The sequence below is a fragment of the Aythya ferina genome (assembly GCF_964211825.1).
Source record: "Aythya ferina genome assembly, chromosome: 13".
NCBI classification, from domain to species: Eukaryota; Metazoa; Chordata; class Aves; order Anseriformes; family Anatidae; genus Aythya; species Aythya ferina.
The window spans coordinates 1,242,608-1,256,886 of record NC_140311.1 but is presented as its reverse complement, the minus strand read 5'-3'; the positions used below and the strand labels follow the sequence as shown (position 1 = coordinate 1,256,886).

At 61.3% G+C, this 14,279-nt stretch overlaps 1 protein-coding gene across 1 annotated transcript in view; it reads left to right on the top strand.

The window, feature by feature from the left end:
- The window catches only part of EFNB1 (ephrin B1), a 56,679-nt gene that overhangs the window by 31,497 nt on the left and 10,903 nt on the right, over positions 1–14,279 (top strand). Inside the window, exon 2 of the mRNA XM_084535141.1 lies at positions 1,819–2,096. Coding sequence (XP_084391267.1) covers positions 1,819–2,096 — 278 coding nt within the window. The remainder of the gene's footprint in view (positions 1–1,818; positions 2,097–14,279) is intronic.

The window sequence follows — 14,279 nt, the reverse complement described above, 5'->3', positions numbered from 1 at the left end:
CAAGGGGAGGGAGGGGCAGGGGCTTCTTTGCATCTTTGACTAAACGTCTCCGGGGATTGCATCAGGGCGCAGGCAGTGGGTGGGGGAAGCCTTTATCGCGTGTGAGGCTTTGGAAGCGCGCTGCTGGCCGGGGGCCAGCTGACCTACTTGGTAGCTCACCTGCCGGCAGCCGGGGCTGCAGCGGCGCCGCCTGCGCTCGACCTTCCCGGCGGCAGCGGGGCCTCGCAGGGGTTGAGGTCCCTGCTCTGGTTTGGGGCTGCTGCAGGAGAGCCCGGTTCCAGGAGCTGTAATTGCTTCCTGCAAGCTTACACCTCTGCTGGAGCCGCTGTGCTGCCGGGGTTGGGATGGTCCCGGTTGTCCCCATGTCTGGTGCCATGGCAGTTCTCCTGCTGCTGGTGGAGAACCTCGGCTCCTCGGTCTGAGCCGGAGCTCCCCTGATGGGCAGGAGGGATGGGGCGGGCAGCACCCCGTGATGCAGCCCCCCAGGGCTGGGGGCAGCGTGGACAGAAGGTGCCTGTGGAGAGGTGCTGGCGATGCGTGGCTCTCCTGGCTGCCCTACAGCCCAAACCCAGCCTGGGAGCCCTCGCTGAGGGCACCGGGGTGTGTGTGGGCTCCTGGCTCCTCCTGCCTTCTCCGAGCCCGGCCGGCGTGGAAAGGTGCCGGAGCTCACACGGTGAGAGGCCTGGAGCCTGGGCTGCTCGGGCTCTGGTTTCAGCTCCCTGGCTTCTTGCTGTGACTTGCACAGGAGCCACGGAGCAGGTTGGTCCTGTACGCCTGAGCCTGCTCCCCGCTGCCTGCAGCCTCAGCCTGCAGCTGACGCTGGGAGGAGGCAGCCCCGTGGCTCCGGCCCCGCTGCCACGGGAGGGGGCTAGGCAGGGGCTGGCAGCGCAGGGGAGGCCGTGGACGTGCAGCCCGTCGGAGCACGTGCTCTGCTCTGCACCGTGCCCAAATTGCACGAGGGAGTTGCAGCGGAGATAGATAGCTCTGCAGGAACATCCATTCCCACGTTATCTTCCATCAGGAGCGCATTGTGTTGCCTACATCAAAGTGGACGCTCTGCTGCTTCCCTCCGAGTTGCCCTAATCCTCTACTTCACCGTGAAAAGAAAAAAAAAAATAAATCAGAGTATTGCTCTGCAATAATGAAATCTGAATGTTAATTATCAGCACATTACCTTCCCTCCCTTCCCTGCACAATGCCCTGCCTTCCAGCCCCAAATAGCTTTCCTCCCTCCTCGCTCCTCTCCACCCGGTCCTCCCACGCTCCTGGGCACGCCGTTGAGCTGTGGCAACCGCCGGGTGGGTAGAAGTTGTCCTGCGAGATGCTTCCTTCCCTGCCATGTAAGGACAGGAATTCCTCCGTAACCGGGGCGTGGAAGGGATCTCTCCCCGCGCCCCGTCCTGACGGCTGCTCCCGTGCCTAATTACCTGCTGTCCCTAATTACCTGCTGTCCCGCAGGAAGCTCTCTGCCTGGCCCTGGGGCACGGGCGCATGGGCAGAGCTGTGGTGTCTGCGCTAGGAAGGGCAGCGGTGGGGTGGCTCCGCTCCCTCTCCGGCCACGCTGCTCACTGGTGTGTGCTGGTGCCATACTGGGAGGGCTCGGGAGGAGCCCCTGGTTCTGGTGGCTGATGTGCTGGCTCTTTGCGCAGTGCTGGTGAAGGAGGAGGAGAACTTGGTGACAAATAAAAAGGCGTTTTGCGGGGGGAGAACAGCTGAGTTCATGGCTGAAATATAATTTGTGGGGGAGCAGGGCTGTGCGCGGGGTGGAACACCCGGGCACGAGTGTCGCTAACGTCTCGCCCTCTCCTCTCCTTGCAGGTTCATGACTGGGAAGGGACTGGTCATCTACCCGGAGATCGGGGACAAACTGGACATTATCTGCCCCAAGGCGGAGCCGTCCAAGCCTTACGAGTACTACAAGCTGTACCTGGTGAAGAAGGACCAGGCCGATGCCTGCAGCACCGTCATGGACCCCAACGTGCTGGTGACGTGCAACCGGCCCGAGCAGGAGATCCGCTTCACCATCAAGTTCCAGGAGTTCAGCCCCAACTACATGGGCCTGGAGTTCAAGCGGCAGCAGGATTACTTCATCACATGTGAGTCGCCGCGCTCTTCCTCGCCGCCGGCCGGACCCCGCGCCGCAGGCTGGGGGCTGCGGGGGCCTGGACAGTGTCGCCAGGCACTGCTTTGGGACTTGGCTCCTGCTCAGAGCTGACACGCACGGAAAATATTTCCCGCTGGATGGGAGAAGGGGAGGAATGCGCTGCAGGCCGAGGGGTCCCGGCCCTTATCTGGCCGCCGCGCAGCGCCAGGAGCGGGAGTGGTCCCTCTGGAGGGGGTGAGACCGGCCCGCAGCCGAGTGGGTTTGTGTCTGGAGCGGTTTTACAGCTGGAGCTTGGTGCTGTGGGGACGGAGGTGCTGTGGGGCCGCTCTCATAGGGCTGCCCCGGAGCTGGGATGCTCTTGGTATAAAATCAGGGATCGGGAGCGATAGTGCCGAATGCTACCAGCTCGGCTGTCCTCGCTGACCGCCGTGGGAAGCAGCCTGGAGAGATGCTCCCAGAGCTTCTTGCGGTCGAAATGGCTATCAGCACGCGGGCCGGGTGCTGCTGTTTCTCTGTACAACTGGGAATTGTAGGAGGAAGGAGGCTGGATTGTCTCTGAGCCCATGGTGCACACAGGGTGCGTCCACGGGTGCCGGCCGGGACATCTCCATCCTCCCTCGTGGCCGTGGGGTTGGTGCTGGGGCTGGGCGCTGCCTGCCAGCTCCCTGCCAGCTTTGCCCCGTGTCGTGCTGTTTCTGCTCGGCGTGTGTGAGCAGCAGGGAAGGGGCACGGTGTGGCTCTGCTGTCCCCTGCCTGCTCGCTGTCCCACGCCGCGGGCTCACCAGCAAGTGGCCCGGTGCAGGGGTCAGCTGGCCGCATGGGGGGCAAGCACCAAAATGTGTGGGCTGGTGCACTGGGGTCACTAAATCCGGTGTTTTTAGCCTCAGATCTTCACCGTTGGAAGGGGCGGTGAGGATCCTGCAGGCAGCCTCTGTCTCGGGGCTGAGGGGCAGGGGGTGCTTGGCTGTGGGGCAGCGCGAGGCTGCCAGCCTGGGTGCTCCTCGTGAGCCCCGTCTGGTGTTGGAGACGGCTTTTTTTCCACTGCAGCACAATCTGAGCGTGCCTGGTGCTGAGGAAGCAGCCAAATGGGCTCCCGCAGGTCAGGTTTCAGCCCGCCCTTGGATCCGTGGCGCACACGTTGCTCGGCTCCAAGGCTGGGCTTGAGCATGGGGTGGTGGAAAAGGGGCTGCAGCAGCTCCTAACCAAAACGTCCCTTCTGCTCATCTGCTCCCAGCGCCGTGTAGCAGGGGCTCCCCATCTTTGCTGCTCTTGGGGTAGAGGCAGGGATGCCAACAGCCTCCCTGTGCCCCATTCCCCCGGGGTCCCCCCTGTGCTGCCCACTCGCCCCCTGCCCGGCTCCCGCTGCCTCTCTCAGGTCCCCACGGTCTCGTCCTGCTCTCTGCAAGTGGCCGGGGCTGGCTGCAGCCCGGTGGCTCTGTGCTCGGGAAGGTCAGCCCCTCCTGCAGCCCCACCAGCTCAGCAAGGCTTAGCTCAGCTGCGAGCTTTCCCTGCAGCAGGCAGAGGAGAAGAGGAGGGAGAGGGGCTCAAGGCGCCGCCACAGATCTGCCTTTTGGATTTAGGGCAAACGTCTTGAAGTGCTCGGGCAGCGGCTGCTCGGCACGCAGGGTCAGCAGCCCTCCGGGACAAACACATGATCCAGAACAAAATCAGGAGCCTCAGGAAGCCCCAGGGAGGAGAAGAGCACGGGTTTCCTCTTTGCCACCCCATGGGATAAGCCCATAGGTGCTGGCGGAGGGCAGGGCCGGGTGGGCAGAGGCTTTGCCAGGCTCTGCCTTCCCCAGGAGCAGCTTTCCAAACCCTACCAAAGCTGCTGCTCGGCTTGCTCAGCTGCCCGGGGCTCTCGGTGCTGTTTCCACCAGCAGTCCCTCCCCTTGCAGAGGGAGAAAGCTGGAACTGCGTTCCCGATTCCGCCACCAGAAACCCCACACAGACAGATTTTCTCTCGATTCATAACAAAATCCAGTTCCCACTCCAAGCCCGGGGCATCTCCCCGTGGTCCGCCACAAAACCCAGCTCACCCTCCGCGTCCCGGTGCCCAGGTGCCGTCCCCATCCCCCCGCGGGCTCCCCCCGGCCCCGCTGCCCCCGGCGGTGCCCCCTGCCCGCCGCTGCTCTGCCCCCGTCTCGCTCCGTTTCTGACTTTAATTTCTCTTGACTGCTCCGCGCTTTGAAGCGAGCCTCGGCGGCGCTGGGACCGGGCGGCCGCTGTGCGCTGAACTTTGGCCCCTGGGTGGGCCGGGGATGCTCCTGTGATCTGCTCGTAGCCTCTGCCCGGCAGCCCCAGGAACCCTTTCTGCCAAGAAAGAAAATAGCCAAAAAAACAAAGTCAAAAGTCTCCCGAGCAGACCACCCACGTGTTGTCTTTTTTTTTTTCTTTTTTTTTTTTTTTTTTTGTTATTCCCCTCTCCCCAAGCTCGCCCGGACACACAAAAGGTTTTTTTTTTTTTCTTCCTTTTCTTTCGCCGGCGGCCCTAAGCCGGGGGGGAAGCGGCGCGGCGGCGGCCGGGAGCGGGTGGCCGCGGCTCGGTGCCGTCCCCAGCCCCGCTGCGAGAGCCCGCGGCCGCCGCACGGCCCCGTCCCAGCTCATTCAGGGCTGCCCCCCCGCTCCCCCGCCATCACGTTGGATATGCCAAGCCTCGTTTAGGGCCACTTTTATCACCGAGGGACGCTCAGCCCTCAGCTTAGGCTGCTTGAGCGATGAAAAAGGCTTTTGAAAGCGAACGTAACCTCTCCCCATCCCCGGAATCCTCGCGCCGAGCCCCTCAGTGCCAGCTGGAGGCTTTCATTAAAAGCATCTTTTCTCCTGCGGCTGGACAGGGGAAGGTGATTCCTCTTCCTAAGCCTTTTCATAAAGAAAAAGATGCGGGAGCTCCTGGCTGCACGGCTGTGCCGCAGACAAAGGCTCGGTGGGGCTGCTGCCGGCTGCTGGGGCTGCGGCGGGGCGTGGGGAGGAGGAGAGCTGGCATTTGGGGAGCGGGGCGCTTTGCTCCTCTGTTTGCTCCGTGGATGACGGAGGTTCAGGGCAATCCTTGGTTTCATGCGTGTCTTTTGGTGTCTTTTGGTGTCTCCCTGGCTGCCGTGGGTGTCTGCTCGGTGCTGGGAGGATGGGGAAGGGGAGCGGGTTCTCCGCCGGGCGGTTCCTGCATTGCCGTATGGGAAGGTGAACGCAGCGGGAAGGAGTTCTTGCTTTTTGCCCCCTCGCAGAGCCCATTTGGGGCTTTCTCTGCGAGGCACGAGGCCAAGCCCGTGGGCAGGCTGCTGGGAAGGCAGAGGAGGACTCTCGGGGGGCTCTGCTGTGTGGCAGCGACTCCTGCTCGCCTGCAGGCCACCTGCTGCGGGGTCCCAGAGCCTGTCCCTAACCTCACCGCTCCTCAGCCTTAACTTTTCCCGGTTTCCTGTGGTTTTCTCTGCTTCCGCCGCGTCCTTGTCCCACGCGAATCGCCTTCCTCCCCCTCCCTGGTGGCTGCGCTCTCGGGATGCTTGTGGGCAGCTCCGGCTTCCCCGTCCCCGAGCCAGCCGTACAGGTTTAGCTCTCCTCGCCTCCCTCCGGAATTCTCTCCAGCTCTTAATTGCGCTTGCTGCTATTCTTTGAACCTGCTCCAGTTCTGCTATCTCTGGGAATCAGGTGCCTAGATAGAGAGATGTGCAGCCAGCTGTCCTGGCGGCTCCGGGGCAGGAGCCCTGGCCGCAGCCCAGCAGTGCCCCAGCAGCCGCCGGTGCCTGGCAGGGGGATGCCTCGGATGCCGAGTGCCTTCAGCCCGGCGCTTACCATACCCTTGGGCACATCGATTTGTTCTCTGCCATTGCCATGGTTGTGTTTTGGTGGGGACACTGCTCCAGAAGAGCCAAGTCCCTCCAGTCCCGCTCAGTCCCTGCTGGCACACGGGGCGGGCAGTGCCCAGCACCGCCTGGGTTCCAGGTGGCACCTCTTGGGGACCCCGTGGGGACCCCGGCACGCTCATAGTGCCCGACCTGTCCCCATCACCAACAGGGGAAGGCAACTCAAAACTAGCCGTCCTTCTCCTCCAGTTCATTTGCAGAAAACGCTAAAGCAGAGGCGAGGCCGCGGCAGCCGCTCGCCCCACAAAGCTCACGCGTTTCCTGTTGATTGTGCATCGTTAAGCCCTTCAATCCATTTTTGATGTCATAATGTTCGTAATCCAATCTAACAGTTTTTGGCAGCGGGATTCAGAGAGCCCAGATACATGACGCCGACGGTTCCTTTAAACCCCTTGTCTTGCATTTCTGTTTTTAGATGCAATTAGGCCCAACCTGGCAAGAGCTATTGTTGCACGCCATCGCTGCCTCTGCGATGCAGGTTTCATCCCTGGCCCTTTCTTCCTCAGCATTTTTCTATTCCTATTTTAGTTGGAATTTTAATGCGGAGAAGGGGGTCACCTGTGTACTGCCAAGTGCCAGACTCCTCTCTTCTTTCCTTTTTTTTCTTTTTTTTTTTTTCCCTTTTTTTTCTTTTTCCCCCCCTTTTTTTTCTTTTTTTTCTTTTTCTTTTTCTTTTTCTTTTTCTTTTTCTTTTTCTTTTTCTTTTCATTTCCTTTTTTTTTCCATTTCTTTTTTTTTTTCTTTTCTTTCTTTCTTTCTTTTTTTTTTTTTTTTTCCTTGAGACACGTTGCCATACTTGTTTTTCTGGCTGCACCCTGACTCCCGAAATAGCTGCCATGGGTTTAGGAGGCCCGCGAGCCAGCTGGGAGTCGCGGTGTGCGCGAGGGTGTCCGCGGAGCTGCTCCAGGAGCCTCGGCCTTTCTGCAGCCCGCTCGTTTCCTCCCTCACCCCTGCTGTCCCCACGCACACTGAGCCCTCCTCCCTCCCTCCACATGGGCCATGTGGTGGGTGCTGTGCCGGGTGCCGTGCCGGGTGCCCGCCAGCCAAGCTCTCCGCCTTTCTTTGCTGACTGCATTTGAATGCGGCCACTTTCATGTACTCCTCAGCTCCCGTCCCACGACTTGTTTGCTGAAGACGAGTTGAAAGCAAAAGTGCTGTTTGATGCCGTGATGAGAGCTGTGAACTTCTGCTGATAAAAACCCAATTAACCAGCTTCCTCATTCTTCACCCAAATGGGCTGGCGCGCGCGTCCTTGCGCCCTGGTGGCGGGGGCGCACGAGCAGAGCCGAGCCCCGGGACATCACCCGGGCCGATGGGGCTGGGGGAGAAGGGGTGGCAGAGGTGGTTTTGGTGGGGAGGAGATGCCCCGGCCGTGGGGCATCCCACAGGAGCTGCTGGGAGGTGTGGGAGCCGTTGGGCTGGTGCTGGGGACAAACGGGCTCTAGCAGTGCCCGCCTCGGAACTTCAAAGCCCCTGCGCTGGACATGTCAAACCCAAATAATGGCCCTTAGACAAGACGCGGTTACTTGTCTCGGAGGCTTGTCTGAAGACCGTGACCACAGTAAATGCGATTTTGTTGAGCCCTGTCCCTTAAGCCTCTGCCTCTTTTCTCTTCTCCTCCTCCCTCCTGACCTTTTCGGCTCAGCGTTGTCCCCGCGCAGCCCCTGGCAGCTGATCTCATGGCTCAGCCTTTCATGGCGCTAATAGGGATGAAAAGCCCTATCAGAAAGGGCCAGTGTCCCTGCGCCCGGCCAGGAGGTAAATACCCAGCGCTTTGATCTGCTGCTGGCCGGGGGCCCCGCGGGGCCGTGCCCGGTGCGCGCTGCCAGCCCGGCCCCTGCCCGACCTCCTGCGTGGCTGCGGGAGCTGGAGACGGCTCTGCCCGGGGCACGGGGACCCCGGGAGGGCTCGCAGGTGGCAGGGCTGCGACACCGGGCTTTGGGCTGAGCCCTGTGCTCTTCATCCAGCAGCTGGGGGATGCTCCATGGTGCAGAAAGTCAGCGGTGCTTCTCGCTGGCAGGCGGTGTCCGGAGGGACCCTGCTCTTCGGCGGTGTGCAGCGCCGAGGGCGTCCTCTGCAGCGCTGGAAGAGATTAAAACATGACTGCGATTCGAGCAAATTTTTGCTAAGACACTTGAAAGGCTGAAGAAGCCTTCAGCTTGAAGATGGCTTGAAAAAAACTCACAGCGTGTAGGCACGTCTGGGAAGGGCGTGCAGCTGATAAGCGCCGGCAACCACTTGCTTGGTGTATTTTTAAAATAACTGCTCCTGCCTCGAGACCCTCTCGCTGCTTTTCTCTTTGTTGCCTGTGCACCCGCGGGGCTTTCTTGTCCCCGGGGAGCCGGGACGAGGCTGTTGGAGGAGCTCACCTCCGTGTGTGGGAGTGGGGCTCGCCTCTGCCGGAGCTTTCTCCCTCTTTGCATTTTCATGGGCTTGCAAACATCTCAGCTGTGACCTGGCCTGTCCTCACATGGAAATACCGTGATTTGTATCTTCTGCTGCACGGTGGGACACTGGGGACTCGCATGGGAGCTGTGGGTGCTTGGCTGGGCAGTGGTGGAGAGCTGGGCAACCTGCTCGAGGTGCCCTGGTGTCCTGGGGGGGTTGGACCAGGTCCCTCCAACCTCAGCCTTTTTGGGATTTCGGGATTCTGTGGAGTGAGAGCACGCTGGGGCTGCGGGGAGCATTGCGATGCTTGGGCTGCGAGACGTGCAGCCTGCAAGCCAGCTTGGCTCCGGCAGTAGCGAGTTGCGATACGCAGCTCTTTTCCATCTTTTTTTAATTTCTAATGATCTGCGTTTTGAAATCCTCTTGGCCGGCGTGCCTGTGCCGGTGGAGGCTCCTCAGGTTGCGTGCTGCGCCTCTGCAAGCTCTCCTTTCCGGGGAGAAGGGCTCGGAGTTGCTATTTGAAGTTTCTTTGCCCTAGGAGTGATGATTTTCTGCTGCTGCTGTGTAACGCCACCGCTCTTTGATCCTGCGGCATGGCACGGCTGTTGGCACAGGTAATTGCAGCCGGCGCGGGGCTGCGAGGGGACGGCAGTGGGTGCCTGCTCCCCGCCACCACAGGGCTGGTCCTGCCCTGGGGGGCACAGGGGGCCCTTCTCCATCCTTCCTGCAGGCCCAGCGAGCGGGCACATCCTCTGCTGGGCAGCCGGGGGGTGTTCGGCATCTCCTGGCAGTGCCCGAGTGCTGTGGCTCCGGGGACACCAGGTCCACGTGGCAGCGCCCTGCGGCAGCGCCGAGACCGGCAGGAGGGCGGTGAGGGCCGCGTCCCGTCCCCGCCGTGGGGTTGTTTGCCTGTGCACACAGTGCAAACTTCCCCGCTGCCAGCAGGTTCCTGATGCTTATGCAAAGCGTGCCCGTAATTGCAGGCGGGTTTCCTCCCGGCTGTCCCGCAGCGCTCCCGGAGCTCCTCTCCCTCCCGGCCGCCTTACGCCTTCCACGTCTCCGAGCGCTCTCCCTCGCTTGTGGCTCCGCCAAGCCCGGTGGATTCCACTTCCAGGACATTTGCACATAAATCAGCCGCTCCGGTCCCTGATAACTTTGATTTTTTGCTCTGAACCGCCTCCAGTTCGGCATCCGGGTGGCGGTGACGCAGCCCTGGCTAACCCCGCTGCTGCAGCTGCAGCCGGGAGGGGAGCGCTGCTCTGCACGTCCCCATCCCTCTGTCCCTCTGTCCCTCTGTCCCTTTGTCCCTCTGTCCTTCCGTGCCACCTTCCTGCTCTCCAGGGACCCGCTCTGTCCCCTGCCAGCCGCTCCCCGTCCCCGCGCCGGCAGATTGCCCCGGCAGAGTCACAGATGTTTTGCTACCTAACCGAGGAGATTTACACCCTGTTAAAACTCAATAAGTGCTTTCCTCCTCCCCGCGTCCCAGCGGGGCCCACAAATGACTCTGGCAGAGCATCAGGTGGAGAATTACATGGCACTTTTTTTTTTTTTTTTTTTTTTTTTCCCTTTTTGACGTGTAGCTAGCTGCTTGGGGCTGCCACGGAGACGTTGCAAATAACCTTCCCCTCCCGCTGCTGCTGTCTCTTTTTGGAAGGGGGCGGATGGACCTTAAGACAAAGACTTCATTTTGTGACCCGATCCCCCGTGGACGGCTCAGTAGTGGTTGATGCTGAAGGGCGCGTGGCTGAGCGAGCAAGCAGTGGTCTTGCAGCCTTGATGAGCTTACTTGCCACGTGGCTGTGACTCTTAATTGCAGTGCTAATTAGGGCTGATTATATTTTTTTCCACCAAAAAGCTGTTTTTTATGGGAAATTAGGCTGTTGATGTCGTTCCCTGAATTAAAGCATCCTGCGTTGTGCAATGGGAGTGGTGCTTGCCCATTGCCCCAGACCAGTGTGGGGCACACGGGGTGTGGGGGTGCCTGCTGCTCACCCCCCCCCCGAGACCCCAGGTTGCTGCCCGGCCAGGGGGTCCGAAAGCATCGGCTTTTACCCTTGGTTTTACCCTCGATTTTCCCCTCCCCTATTTTGATCTTTGTGGTGGTTTGACCCCGGCCGGCAGGAAGCAAACTCCATCGCAGCCAGACCCCGCGCAACCATTTTTTTGATGGGGCTTGTTCAAAGCGTCCTCCAGCCTTCTGATTTCCACCAGGCGTTTGCCGGCAGTTTGCGGCGGCAGAAAAGGCAGCCTGGAAAGTCCCAGTCCCTGACGGCGTCCAGCGTAGGCTCCGTTTTGGACGGTGGCTCTGGCTCCTGCCCTTGCTGTACCAGAAGCGGGGAGAGGCTGTGGTGGGGTCGGGGCGCCCTGCGAGCCCCCGGTGCCCTCAGCCCCAAGGGGGCCGCGTGCCCTGGCCCTGCTGAAGGGGTGCCTCTGAGCAGAGCTCCTACAGCCGTGAAATTCAGAGCAAAACCACGAAATGCTGACCCGGGCTGGACTCAGCACCGTGGGGTCATTTCCTCCTGCCGTGCGTGAGGCTGAGCGGGGGCTGCCCGTGGTGCCGCGGGGGCTCAGGCGAAAGTCTGGGCTTGCATTTCCCTCCCCGGCGCTATACAGGGCTTTGGTGATTCAAAGGTTATTTATTTATAGAGAAGCTTGTTTATTTGTTTACGCCTTTCATTTTTAAATGTAGCTTCATGCATTTATTTATGTAGCTCTCACTGATTTAACCAGCTACGGCCAGGGCTGGGCGCCTGCTGCTGGTGGGCGTCAGCGGCTCCCTCGCTGCCGGCCTGTGCTCCCCGGGAGGACGTGGTGCTCCTGCCCGCCCGAATCCCCCACGAGCACCTCTGCAATAAATGGTGCCTTTGTGTCGGCCACCAACTGGCTTCCCCTCACGCCCTGCCCGGCCTCTCCGCTTGCCCTTGCTCCCCGGACAGCTGGAGCCACGTGGCCATCGCCGGCACCGGCTCCGTCCCCGCTGGCCGGGGTGGGGGTCCCCAGCAGATGTGGCTGTGCCTGCGGGCGCTGTATTCTCCGGCTCAGGGCGCTTTCCACGCCAGGTGAAGCCATAAAAGCCGCCTTTGCTCGCGGCTCCCAGCTGTTGCTCGAGGTCGATGCCGTCAGCAAAAGCCGAGCGCTTCCAAACAGGAGCTGCGGGGCCGCGGGGTGCCCACGGCTGCGGGGTGCGCGGGACGTGGGGGCTCTGGGAGGCTCCTTCCTCGCTCAGGGTTTCGCCCTCAGCTCCGTGCCCGGCCCACGAAGGAGCTGTGGGTGACAGAGTCCCCGGGCAGAGGGAAGGTGAAACCAGCTGCTGGGAATTGAGAAGGAGTCGCGATTCCTGGCTGTTAAATTCCCAGCTTCTGCACTCTTGGGATTGCGTTTTCCAGCCAACACCCGCGGGTTTCTGAACTGTTTGCATTCGGGGGACCCCGAGGAGGCAGAGAGCGGACAGGGAGTGCTGCTTGTGAAGCTCTGGCTTGGGGTTTAGGACAGTGCTGGGGCTCCCCATGCTCTCAGGGTGCCCAGGGGAGCAGCGGTGCCGGGAGCGAGGAGGCGCAGACCCTGGCACCGTGGGGTGGGGTGGTGTGGGGCAGTGCGGGCTGCTCTGCTCCTTCTCTCCCTGGCAGACAGCAGGGCTGGAGCGGCTCCCCGGCTGCCAGGAGGGTGTGTGAAATCCTAGCCCCGCACCTCCTGCAGGAGCCTGGGGAGGGGCCGGGGCCGGCCTGGCTTGCACAGGCGTTTCTGGGGCTGCGGGGCCCCTTCCCAGCGCAGCTGCTGCTGGGATCGGGTCGGAGGCGGCTCCCGGCCCCGCTGGCAGCGTGACAGCTCGGGGCTCTGGCAGCCGACCCGCCGGTGTGCCGCAGCCGATGGGAAGGGCGCTGGGGTGACGTGTGTGGGGAGGGGGTATCGGGCTCACAGCCCTCCAGCACGGCCCGGGAAGGAAACCCAAAAAATCCGAGCAGCAGCGGGAGCGTGGGCCGGTGCCGTGCGGCTTCGTGTCGGTGCTTCAGTAGGAACAGAGAGGGGGCTGTGACCAGCCAGGGGCTCGCAGAGTGTCCATGTGCAGCCGAGCACAGGGTGCTGCTGCTGCCTGGGGACCTGGAAGTGTCCCTGCGGGTCCTCCAGGGCACGGGGAGGGGTGTGCTGGCCCCGCTGGGTGCTCCGCGATGGGGCTGAGCGCTGCTGCAACACCTGCAGGGACGCAGCACCCACCTGCAGCCATGCAGCACCTGCACTGTGGGCTTTGCGGGTGCAGAAAACAACCTGAAAGACTGGGAGGACAGGGAAGATGGCACGGGCGAGGTTTTTATTTTAAATCCTCCTGGAGTTTGTTTGGGGATGTGCGCAGGAGCCTGCTGGCGTGGTGTCTGCGCACACTGGAGGTGTACGAGGAACGTGCTCAGGGTCACAGGAGACCCGAGCGGGCAGGGCTTTCAGCCTGGTTTGGGTGTCCTGGGTGAGCTGTGCTGGCTCTGAGCCGTGTGTCGAGGCTGCTCTGTGCCAGCTGCCCCTTCGCAGGGCTGAGGATGCAGTGCACAGAGCGCTGCTGGCCTGTGCCTCCCCACCGCCCCTTCTCTGTGCCCAAAGTGCCGTCACCGTGCGCTGCGAGGCCACGTCTGGAGCTGGGAGCTGGCTGCAGAGCCCCGGCACGAGGACAGGAAGGGAAATCCTCTGTGAGCACGGGCCCTGCGGCGGGCTGTGAGATAAAATAGGGAAACTTGAGTCTTTGACACTTCGGGGGCGAGGGAAGGGTTGCGGGGCCAGCGTCCACGCTGGATCCATGCGGCGCTTGGCTGAGCCTGGAGCAGGGCCGCTGTACACAGATGGAAGAGTAATTAAGAATAATAAAAGGAAAGAGACTTGGATTCGCTACAGTCTCAGCACATTAATTGTGCTTTGGGGCCCAAATCATAACGGAGTCCTGCTAGAGGGAATCCAGAAGAGAAACCAAACGTCTCTCTCTGTCCAAGACTGACCGTTTAAGAGACCCTTGCCTTTATCTGCTGCCAGGTATTACTTCCAGAGTTTCCAATCTGCCAAAACTGAGTTCTTGTTTGAAATATTTTTAGTGGAGGAAGAAAAACGATGGTGCAGCTCGAAGGCGCAGCGGTGGGAAGGCAGGGTGTGATGGATCGGGTGCGCAGCTGCGGGCAGGCGCGTGCGGACAGAAAGCTGCCGGTACTGCTTGCTTTGCCTTGGAGCAGAGCACGAGCAGAGCACGAGCAGAGCACAAGCATGAGCACGAGCATGAGCACAAGTGTGGCTCGTCCCTGTTCTGCACAGAGGGGCCGTGCCAGCTGGTTGGCACCGGGGCTGGGCTGCTGCATGGCCATCCGAGGGGCTCCTGCACGAGGAGCGGTGCCAGCAAGCTCAGGTCCTGCCTCTGCTTCCACGCCATCTGAGCATCTCCTGCGAGTTGACAAGCAATTACATGGTTAATAGTATCAATGGTAAATCCTCATCACTCGGCAGCCCGGGGCTTAATGCTTCATTAAGGCAAAGGCATCTAATAGCTCCCCGGGCTGGGAGCTGCGCTGCGCTAAGCCTGTGCCGAAGTCGTTTGTCCAGAGGCTGCTTTTGTTCTGCTGCTCCTACAAGACAGCGCGAGTCCCTCCCGACTGGAAGGGGATGCGGGCACGGGGCCCTGCACCCGCCGTTGCTGTGCCCCCCTCGGCTGCCTGCGCTCAGTCCCTGCCGATGGATGGAGCCTGGTGGGCTGAACCTGCCTGGTGCCACGCGTCGCCTCTGCACCATTTCCAATGGTGTCTACCCCTCCTGACACCTCATTGTCGTTTGGAAAACGATCCTTGCTGTCTCCTGCACCGTGCCCGAGCAGTGGTTTTCTCATCTGAGCCTACGATTGTCTGTTTAGCCTTCCTCCCCTGTGTGTCGCCTTGCGTTTGGTGACGCTGGATTTCATCTGCCAT